At 34.7% G+C, this 12187-nt stretch overlaps 1 protein-coding gene across 1 annotated transcript in view; it reads right to left on the bottom strand.

Annotated features, from left to right (window-relative positions):
- ME2 (malic enzyme 2) overlaps positions 1 to 12187 on the bottom strand; it is a 54054-nt gene that overhangs the window by 3782 nt on the left and 38085 nt on the right. The window contains exons 13-14 of the mRNA XM_019937061.2: positions 7127 to 7229; positions 228 to 298 (exon numbers count right to left, since the gene is read on the bottom strand). Coding sequence (XP_019792620.1) covers positions 228 to 298; positions 7127 to 7229 — 174 coding nt within the window. The remainder of the gene's footprint in view (positions 1 to 227; positions 299 to 7126; positions 7230 to 12187) is intronic.

Here is a 12187-nt window from a genome sequence, read left to right as displayed (position 1 = left end):
AATACAGGTACAGTATTTATGAAAAGATTCATAGCTTACAATCCAACACTGGAAAAATGATAAATTAATTTTATGCAAAATAGAAGGTAAATCAAAAAAGCAACGGATGAGTAACTTCCTTTCCACTCATAAGGCAGATTTAACCCATTCTCTCTCTGTTTTTAAGATCCATTCAGCTTTATAATTCATCCTTTATAAAATAACCAAACAATATTTAAAACATTTACCTTTGCAGCCTCTAGGAAAACATGGTCACTAATATGCCGGGTGTTACAGAGAATAACAGCTAAAGCCACACCTGGAATACATTTTAAATAGTTTACTTAGTAAGGTCACTTCCAATTATGAAAGTAGCCAAATAAATTCCTAGATTTAAAGCAAATTAATGGTAACCCACCCCTACCCCAAAGAGCCCCTTCAAACAGTGAAGCAGGCAAGATAAATCTGAGCACTAAAATTAAGTGATCTTTAACTGTTATAATTCTTACTTATTAGAAGAAACAATTTTAGAAATATCAAATGGCTTTTCTCAATTTAGTTTTCACATTTATCAAAATTACAAATGCATACAATTCATCAACAGTTGTTACAAAAACATAAATTTCCGGGACTTCACTGGTGGTCCAGTGGTTAAGAATCCGCCTTCCAATGCAGGGGATGGGGGTTCGATCCCTGGTTGGGGAACTAAGATCCCACAATCTGTGGGGCAACTAGGCCCATGCACCGCAACTACTGAGCCCACGCGCCACAACTAGAGAAAGCCATGCGCCACAAGGAAGAGCCCGTGCGCTGCAACTAAGACCCAACGCAGCCAAAAATACATAAATATTAAAAAAAAAATGTTGATACTGAATTAAAAAAAATCAATTCCCAGTCCATCTCTAATCCTCCATTTCTTGCTCTGCAGAAGTAACTACTTTTAATTCTTTTAGCTGATTATTTTAGTATTTCTCTCTCTCACAGTTTGCTTCTATTTCTTCTGATTGACTTTGAGTTTTGGAGATCACCGACTCCTTCCTGTTGGAAATAAGTATTTAGCTTTCTTGCACATTTCCAGCCCTCTTACCAATATAGTTAGAGCATAATTTTGGTTGAATCAGTGTTTGTATTATTATGACTTCATAAGTGCTCTTCACAGCTGAGCCGTGTATTAACATTATATCCTAACTTTTCCTCTTCTGCCTTTTTGTTTTCCCTAAGGTTATTGTCCTGCTTTTTGCTTTGATTTTTCGGTACTTAAAATTATTTCATGCTGAGACACTTATTCATTTAGTTGTCTAAATCATCTAGTAATTTCAGCTATTTCACATTTCTCTAATTTCATCCTCGAGAATAAATCTCTGCTGAAACTCCAGTCTGGCTTGGTTGCTCTCCATTCCAGATATGGAGCCGTCATCCTAGAAACTCTCTTCATCTTCATGGGGATTCCCTTTGCTTCTAAGTTGAGCCCATTTCCTAAATCTCACTTCTTCCTAGTATTTTTGTTACTGCCTTTTTTGGGTAGGATATATTCTCCAGTAGTTTTCTGAAAAACAGTGCATAGGAGATACATTTCTGGAAATCTTGCATTTTTGAAGAGCCCCCGCCAGCACCCCAACACACACACACACACACACACACACACACACACACACACACACACTCACGGTTTTACTACCTTCCACTTTATTTGATAGTTTGTCTGGGTTTAAAATTCTAATTTGGAAATAATTTTCCTTCAGAATTGTAAGGCATTATTTCAATACCTCACAGCTTCCAGCATTGTTGGTGAGAAGTCTGGTGCCAATTTGACTCCAGATCCTTTTTCAACAATTATCTTTTTGTTGCATCTCTGGAAGTATGTAGGATCTTTTTTTGTACCTAATGTTCTGTAATTTCACAATGTGTGCCTTGAGGTGCATTACTCTCGCCCACCATATTTGGCACTTGGTAGGTGGGCCCTTCCTATCTGGAAATTGGGTCTTGCAATTTGGGGAAATGTTCATGAAGTCGTTGATAATTTCCTTCCCTCCACTTTTCTGTTCTCTCTCCCTGAAATTCCTACTTTCTGATATTGCACCTCCTGGACTAGTCCTCTAATTTTCTTTTCTTTATTTTCCATCCTCTGATCTTTGCTCTATTTCCAGATGACTTCTTCAACTTTTTCTTATAATCCTCCTACCAAACTTTTCATTTTCCAGAGCTCATTTTTGTTTTCGAATTTTTTTAAAAATAAAATTCTGTCTTGTGTCTGGAATATTTGTCTCCATGAGGATACTGATAGTTTTTTTTTTTTTTTTTAACATTCCATTTCCCCACATAATCTGTTTTTTCCTAAACTGCTTTTTTCTGTTTGTCTATTTAGTTTTTTTTATGAAATAAACTGTTCATATAAGGGATTTTCCTTAAAATCCCTTCCTTTGAGTGTTTCTCATATGTAAGAGTTAGGAACTTAAAAAATTGATTGCTATGAGCACGAATACGGCAAACCCTATTCGGGTTTTCACACTATTCAAAGAGTATCCCAGCAGTCTTTGGCCAGAGTGGGGAAGTATGGTAACTCAGTTACTCAGGGATGGGAAGAGGATCACGGTGGTTAATAGCTTCATTATTTTAACCCAGCCTCTAGATAATTTTTTTTTAAGTTGAATATTCGTTCCATCTACATTTAATGTAGTTAATTAAATGTTTGGGGCAAAATCTATTGTCTTCTTACATTTGTCTGTTCCATATTCCCTTTCCTATTCTTTCTTGCCTTTTGGATTAAAAAAAAAAAAAAATCATTTCATTTCCTCCCCTAATATTCTCTTATCATAGTTTGGAAGTTCTTCTAGTCTTCTAGTGGTTATCTTAAAATTTATAACATGCATTCTGATCAAAGTTTCATGTTAATTTTTAGTTTGCCCTCCTGCCAGACAATGGAAGTTAGGATTTCCTAACAGTTTAACTCTATGTAACCGATAAGCTATTATTATTGTGCCTTTTAATTTTGTCTCTATATCTTTCAAAATCCCACGTCATTATTGTTTTGCCCAACACATAAAACATTGCTTTTGTTTAACTCAAACATTCACAACTTTCTTTGCTCTTCATTCTTTCCTACATCTCTGAACTTCTAGCTGGGATTACTTGTCTTTTGCCTAAGGAATACTCTTTAGAATTTACTTTCCTTTCTTACATGTCCGCAGATGGTGAATCCTCTTTTTTTCCTCTTCTGAAAATATCTTCATTTTGTTTTAATCCTTGAAGGGGCTTTTCACTGTGTAATGAGCTCTAGCTTCACAAGTATTTTGTAGAAACCACTCACACAGGTCACTCCATTGTCTTTTGGCCTCTTGTTGCTGTTGAGAAGTCAGTTGGCCTGACAATTATTCCTTTGAAGGAAATCTGTTTGCTCTGGCTGAATTCACAGTCTTCTCTTTGTTGTTGTTTTCTGAAGCCTCACAAGGATGTTACTGGATGTAGATTTCTTTTTACTTATCCCATGTGGATTTCACTGAGCTTCCTGAATATTGTGTAGTGATGTCATCTGTCAGTTCTCAGCCATGAGGCCTGTAACTATTGCCTCTGCTTTACTTACTCTCTTCTTTCTCTGGGACCTCAATTAGATGTATATCAATTAACGGTATATATCTGTTTTTCTATATTTCCCCCCTTTTTTGGTCTCTGGATCCTTTCTTCTGGCCTGTCTTCCAGTTTATTAATTTCCTTTGGTCTAATCTGTTGTAAGCCTCATTCACTGAGTTCTTAATTTATTGTATTTTTCAATTGCAGAATTTAGTGTTACTTGGCTGAATTTCTCAAGCTTGGCTTTTATCCCATACACATAATAAGCGTATTTGTTTCATAGCACTTGTCTGATATTTAGAGTTCCCGAGTTTTCTTTTTGTTGTATCTGCTACTTTTGGCTTGTGTTGGCTTGTCTCTTTATGTGCTTCATTATCTTTTATTTCTTAACTAGGGTTGTATTTGAAAATTTATTTGTAAAAGTAACTTGAGGAATAGGATAGTGTTATCTTGTACCAGAGAAGACTTCTGCTTGCTTCTGCCAGGCACTTGTGGGCACTGGTAGGCCAAAACAAAGGCTTGAGGTTTTCCAGATCACCTCAAGTGCAAACTATACCCACACTCCAAGGTACAGTCCTTTAAGGTTGCAGCCCAAAGTGGGAGGTGGCTCACTAGCATCCCATCCTTTACAGGTGCCAGACTCCCAACTCTTGACCTCTCTCCATGAAAAGCACAGCTTTACCTCTAAGTCACTTCTTCCTGATTAGGAAGGCTCTGGCCCTTTTAGGTTTTAATTGTGTTGTTCATCCAGGTATAATTGCTGGAGTAGGTAATTCAAACATTTCCAAAGCCTTGAGTTTTTAACTGCTTTTTGATCGTTCTTTTGGCCAATCCTGTTTTTAAGCCCATTTTAACCTCTGCTACCAAGTCATTCTTTTGTCTATATTTATAGTCCTAATAACTGTTATTAATAAAGTTAGAACATTGAAATGTTATATAAAAGTAATCAACTGCCGAATTCTCCGTTAGTCAAATACGATATTAAAAGTGGCTTTGTTAAAATCAGCAGAGAAGTATTATTTTCATGGTCTTTATGCCAGAGAAATACTGTTGGATGGAACAGACTGATTTTGAACATTATCAAGTTCTACAAGGGGATCATCAGTGATGGCAGAGTTTCTGTTACAGATGCTAGGTTTCAAGAGACAAGCAGAGCAGAACTCTACACAACCACTCTGCTGGGGGGAAAAGGAGGAAAGTGCACTAGAAAAAGGACGAAAGTGCACTAGGATATTCACAGGCCCAAAATCTTTATTTTAACAACAGTTATAATAACGTGCTTCCTTGATGCCAGCCTATGTGTGCGATAAATCTGTCCTAAAATCTTAGAGCCTGCAGTCAGTTATTCAGGGAGAGGCCCACAAGGAGAAAGACACAAGTACAAAGGAAATTCATGCCAAATCACTATTTTATTCAACATAATTCTTTCATTAAAATGAATAAACTAAGGATTACCAGAAACTTCTGGAAAATAAACAGCACAAAGGAAGAAATATTTAAAAGAATCTTAATAACTCTCAGGAGAGATCTGAAAGGATGCTGCAAGCTTAAAAAAAAGTGGCTATTAAAAAGTTATTCTATGACAAGAAAAGGTATTGCGAGTGAAAAATAATATTTGAACCTACTGAGTTGATGATATGATATTAAGCAATTATTATTTATTTCCTTTGGTGTGATACCACTATTATGGTTATGTTTAATTTTTTAAAAATTATTTTTTTTAGTGACACATACTGAAGCACTTATTAATGAAATTATATGATGTCTCTGATTTGCTTTAAAATAACCCAGTGAAGGTGGAGTGGGTGGGAGTATAGATTAAATAACACTGGTTACAAATTGATAACTGCCAAAAAGTGGGAGAATGGAACATGGGATTTCATTCTTCCCTCTACTTTTGTATATGTTTGAAATTTTCAATAAAAAAAGACTGTTGAAACAAAACATACACTAGAAGTGCTAAAAAAAAAAAAAGGAAAAAGGAAACCAAAACAGATACAGATAAGTTAACAAACACCACAGAAATCCCCCATATTAAAGAACAAAAAAGGTAAGAGGTGAAAATATGAATAAAAGTTACAAGTCAGGGCAACAGAGGGATTTGACCATGGTCTAACACAAGTTCCATAAGGGAAAAACAGAAATAATGAAAGGAAAGAAATAAGGGGTGGGGGGGAAAGACAGAACAAAAAATCCTTTGGAAAAGAAAATATAGTGAATTGGTCCACCTGCAGACATGCATGATGGAAATAAAGCCCAAACCTGGATGCATCCCACTAATATTTCAGAGATCTAAAGATAAAGAAAACACTGAAACATTTTTAGGGAGACAAAGCTAGTAGGTATAAAGGAATGAGAATCTCATTGACACCAGATTTCTCATCAGCAACCCTGGCCACTGGAAGTGATGGAGAAATGTTTTCAAAGGTCTGACAAAAATGACTTTGAATCTACAAATCTCTACCCAACCAAACCATCAAGCGAGAGAACAAAATAAAGACATTTTCAGATACATAAAAACTCAGTTTTCATCCATGCTTCATAAAAAAACTTATTCAAAGATGTATTCCAGAAAAATGAGACCAACACAAAGAGGAAGAGTGTACATGGGCAAGAGAGAAGCACCACAGAAATGATTTGCTGTGGGGCAGGATCAGGATGAAATGAAGGAAGCTGGCAAGAAATTAGAGGAGGATTCATTATACTTGACACTTAAAAGACTTTGAGTGTCAAAAGTTTTGTTGATCTAGAATTGCAGGTTCTACTGTATTTATCAAACCACACTCTTGTTTAGACATGAGTAACATATAATCATGTAATTTCAGAATCAATCCAGAGACAAAACATGGAAAACAACAGAACACAATGTAAGTTTCAAAAATTTCTCTGCAATGTAGAAATACCAACCATAGTTGAGAGATAAAATAAGAAGAGATAAGAAAGCTAAACACCAGATTTTTTTTTTCATTTTTACTATGGCAAGCTAATAAAAACTGTCTTAAATTGCTTACAAAAGCTCTTTATTATACAGAGATAAAGGTAACTACCAGGAAAACTAAAAGTAGTAATAGAAATTGACAGGTAGAGAGAGAAAGCAAGGTATTAGGAGGTATTAGTTATTACGTGTGGACTATTACTTAGATTTCACAGTTGGAAGTTCACACATACAGTCTAGAGTTGGAAGAATCAAGATAAGGGAGAAGTGTGCCAGTCATGATGGTAACCATCAGAAAACTCAAAGGAAACCACAGTGGTTATAGCTGATAAGTATGATAAGGAGGTACCAAGGGGAGATAGGTTAAATAATTTTTTAACATTCTGTTCCTTTTGCATTTTTATGAACCATGTACTACTTTATTTCTATAATAAAAACAAATTTAATGAACGGTATGAATAAATAAATTTTTAGGGGAAATAGAGCAAGTTGGATTTGCTGAATTCCTTGAGTTTTCCTGTACATTCATAGCAAAATCCTGTAAATACCATTGTTTTTTAAATCTTAAATTCTAAAGAATTTCATAAGGAATTTTAATGTAATTATTAATGATTACTCTATAACATAAATAATGGTGGCATTTACCTGGAAAAATATATACATTGTTTCCTTGACCTGGTATAAAGACTTGCCCATCACTGAGTTTCACTGGCTCAAATGGACTGCCACTGGCAAACAAACACCTTCCCTGTTGAGAAATGAAATAACCTCAATTTTGTTACTTTATGTGGACTAGAAAATTGAGGTGAATTAAAACAAAATTAAACCCTGTAGTAGACCAATATACTACTTGCAAAATAGGCATAATTTACTATAAAACATAATCCTCTCATTCAAATCCTTATTAGAATAAGGTTTGTTTTATGCATAGCAAGCATTCAAAGTTGAAAAAGTCCATTAATAAATTCTTTAAAACCTGACACTTCTATTTCCTTTAAAACTTAACAAATGTAGACGGCAAAAAAATATCATCCCTAATAATAAAGACTGCTATAAACATCTGTGAATGAGTGGAAAACATCAAAAATTAAACTGCTACCATTTACTGTACATCTGCTGTTTCTGGCTCTGTACCAGGTGCTTTAAATGTGTTAACTCAGTTAATTTAGCCCACATAGAAGGCTTATGAGATTATCATCTCCATTTCACTAATATATATTTTTAAAAAATCTCAGAAATCAAAGGCTTAAATATTTCCAAGTACTTTGTAAAAAGTCACACATCATAACTATAGCAGTTAATCTTGAATCCAGATTTTTATAATTCTAAAACCCATGGTTTTCTATTATGCTACAATGCCCCCTAGATAGGAAGTTTATAGAACAGGCATATGGTATAACCACAGTCACTCCAGAAAAACATGGCATGTTGTCTTGTTAAAGAAAAGGAAGTCTCCAAATTTGTTGTATCCACCAATTTTAGTACTGTGCTCTATAACAGCATATAATACATTTTACTAGCACCTTCAGTATTTCTAAGAGAATTTGGTGCCCATGGAATTGAAAAGTACCTGAAGGTTAATTTATAAATCCTTTATATATAATTTTCCCCCACAAATTCCATCTGTCGCACCCCTACCTGACCAAAAAAAAAAAAGGCAAGAAAACAATAGTTTTCAAACAGGATAACTTATCTTGGAATACTTGAGGTATAACTAAAGGAAGTCATGTTTAAACAGCTACTTAGATGAAGTTAAAAGGTGATTCACAGAAAGCTGAACTATCTCCACACAGTAGGATGCACAAAATGACATGACACCTAAACATTTGACAGAGTTATTTTAAGTGTTTAGATAATACTTTATCTTTTCCCTACATCTACAGATGTGTATTATAGCAAGAGTGATTATTCTTTGAAATATAGTAGACCCTTGGCATTAGTGGATTTAGCACTCAAGAATTTGACCCTTTGGACAACCTGAAGATCTACCATGTGTAGTAATTATTACTTTTACAAGACATACTTTCAATTTCAAAATGCTCTCAGGTTTATGTGTAGAAGCAAGTCAACTGTGCCAGTGGTGGGCCCAGGTGAGTGTCTTGGACCTACAACTCCAGAAAGCTATAGAATTTTCTACAGATAGTTACTACCATTCTCTACCTGTTCTAAGCCTAGCTTTATTTGTGACAAAAATTTTGTTTCTTTGAAGATCATGGTTAATGCCATACGAGTTACCACAATGTATATAATAATATAGATTATTTTTGTGCCACCATTAATTTTAATAGATTTATAAAGTGGATTATACAATATAGCTCTTTATGGGGAAAATGTTATATCCTCATGTCAGTAAATTTGGAGATTTAGAAAGATCTTGGGCATCTTCTCTAGAATGGCAAGATTCAACAGCAGTTCATCTTCTCCAGGCCATTTTTTTTTAACATCTTTATTGGAGTATAATTGCTTCACAATGTTGTATTAGTTTCTGCTGTATAACAAAGTGAATCATCTATATGTATGTATACATATATCCCCATATCCTCCCCCTCTTGTGTCCCCCTCCCTAATCCACCCCTCTAGGTGGTCACAACAGGCCATCTTTTTTTCTTTTAATTCTTCTTCTTTCATAATCAACCTATAGCTTAAATGTGGCAAGACCTTAATGATAACAGTATTCTCATTCTGAAGTCCAGGTTAGCCTATTCTTTGTTCTTTGAGCAACTGGCCATTAAAATATAAAAACACTTTTTTTTAAACGCACTTTTCTCCCTAAGCAGCAGAGGGTGTTAGACTAGCACTGAGACATCCCTCCACCAAAAACAAAAGGACACTTAAAATTTTAGCAGTAACTACAAATACATACATTTATGCCATTATTTTATGTAACACTAAGAAAAAAATTATGTAAAATTAAACTATGACACAATGCTTTTTTACCATTTTTAAGAGATAACACAATTTCAAAGTTATAAAAATTGTGAGAAAATTTGCATCTCAGAACTGATACAGTGTGTCAAACTGGTTTCCTTGAGGAATTTTTATTCATTCAAACGGTGTACATCTATTACAATAACATTTATTCAAAAAATAAAATTCTTAAATGTTTGAAGTCTTCTACTGATATACTACTACTGCCCAAAACATTTAAATTTTTTATATTTTGGAAATGCCAAGACCCATAATACATGGAGTATATTTATCAACTAGTCTTTGTGTAAGACTAAGATTTAATTTGGGGGGCAATAACCATTAGTTTTAAGTAGTAAAGACAGGTGAAGAGGATGAGCAATCAAGCTAATAGTAATACAACTCTTTGGTAAAGAAGTAAGACAGTATACTAAAGAGACTGATTTTTTTTTTTAATATATCTGTATGCTGACTTTGTGGATGAGTTCAAAAGAAAAGATTTCAATAATTATTAGAAGTTTCAGTAATTATTATAACTGTTGGAAGCCACTAGTCAAGCAAATTTATTTTGACTAACACAAAGTGGCAATATAGAAACAAAAGGAATTTTGAGAGAATATATGTGTCAAAATAAAATTTGTAACAATGAGAAAAAAACAATGCTAAATATATCAAGAGCGTGAATATTAAGTTCAGAAAGTTCTGAGAGTTCTACTTTGGCAACAGTCTTCTAGGTTGTTTCACACCAATTCTCCCTCTGGTAACAATGAGAAAAACTGGATAAAATATATTAAAAATATGTTTTAAGGAAGTGGGAGTGCTACCAAGATAGGGAGAGCTTGGAGTGGAGACAGTCAATATCCAAAAAAAGAGGAAAGCAAGGTATTTGGGCCCAGCATTTGAAGCTTTCCTCCTTCAGGTGAGTGATTTCAAAAGGAAAACCTGTGGCTGAGTGCCTGAGCACTGAAGTTGTCAGGAGTCTCATGATGACAGAGAGAGAAAAAGTATACTTCAGAGACCACTACGGGTGAGGGGTGCTGATAAATACCCCAGGGTTGGGCTTCCCTGATGGTGCAGTGGTTGAGAGTCTGCCTGCCGATGCAGGGGACACGGGTTCGTGCCCCAGTCCGGGAAGATCTCACATGCCGCGGAGCGGCTGGGCCCGTGAGCCATGGCCGCTGAGCCTGCGCGTCCGGAGCCTGTGCTCCACAACGGGAGAGGCCACAACAGTGAGAGGGCCGCGTACCACAAAAAAAAAAAAAAAAAAAAAATACCCCAAGGTTTTTGATTCATACCCAAGAGAAACCGTAAACTGTGGAAACAGATGAGGCCTCCCATGGACCACATCCTGCTGAATTACATGGAGCTGCCCCAGACTAACAGCCTCCAAAAGGAACGGCAAAGCTGCTATGGAGGAAGGTAACTTCATTCCGAGCCTCAAATTATTGCTACTATCCTTCATCCACACTACCTAGCACTCAATAAGGAAGTGAAAGACAGAAGTAAAACTAGGTTTACAAAAAGACAAGAACTGGATAACCAAGAAGAAAGACAGATAATAGAAATGGACTCACAGAGAGTGAGATATTTGTTACTATCAGACATTAACCTTACTTATGATTCATATATTCAAGAAATTAAATGACAAGACAAAATTTTAGCAGAGAACTGAAAGCTATACAAAAGAATCAAATAAGTAATTAAAAAATATTGTTAAAATTGTGAGGTGTGATAATACTGTGATTATATTTTTAAAAGAATCCTTAACTTTTGAGAGATATACTATAATATTTATAATAAAATGATATGTCTGAGACTGGCTTCAAACTCTAAGGTGAGTAAGATGTAGAAGAAACAAGATTGGCAATAAGCTGATCACTTTTGAAGCAGGGTATTGGTGCATGGGAGTTAATTATACTGTTCTTTCTACTTTTGTATATGCTTGAAATTTTCCATAATAAAATATTTTTAATAGAGACAAAAACATTTATAAAATTTATTAATTTTTCTCAAGGGTATGACCTAACAATTACTACTCCTATATATCACTGTAAACAAGGCTTTAAAAATCACTTCCTAAACAACAAAGATTTACTGTATAGCACAGGGAATTATATTCTACATCTTGTAATAACCTATAATGGAAACAAATACAAAAAAATGAAAAAGTATATAACCGAATCACTTTGCTATATACCTGAAACTAACACAACATTGTAACCAACTTAAAAGAAAAAAATCACTTCCTAGAGTCACTTAAAGATCACTTGCAAGAACAATACAGGAAGTGATTACGTTGTGGAGATTACAAATATATCTCTATAGAACAGTAAGGGAAAAAGAACTGTCCTAACAGTATACAAGCAGATACTTTTACCTGGGATATAACCCAGTGGCAGTGTCAAAGAATTCAAAAGAGCTAAATTTTAAACAATTTAGATGAAAGTAAAAATTTGTTCCAGGGAGCTGTCACATGACTCAAAAGAATGGCCCTATGATGGTGAAGATACATGTGAAGAGGGTAAAAACAATTATTTCATGACATGTGAGGGCAAGAAAGTAGTATTTATAAATTGATTATTTCTATAATATGTGATTTTAAGTCTGTGATGCTAAATTAATGAATTATGGAAAGAATGAAATAAAATTCCACAAGTGAAAAATACAATAAAATTAAGAACCTAACAATGGATTTAGCACAGCTGAAAAGAGAATATGCAAACTGGAAGATAAGTCCAAAGAAAATCACAGGATTGAAACACAGAGAACAAACAGGATGGTATACATAGAAAATAGTGT

This window comes from Tursiops truncatus, chromosome 13 (assembly GCF_011762595.2).
Source record: "Tursiops truncatus isolate mTurTru1 chromosome 13, mTurTru1.mat.Y, whole genome shotgun sequence".
Taxonomy (NCBI): Eukaryota; Metazoa; Chordata; class Mammalia; order Artiodactyla; family Delphinidae; genus Tursiops; species Tursiops truncatus.
Note: the sequence above shows the minus strand (reverse complement) of the source record. Positions and strands in the feature narration are given on the sequence as shown.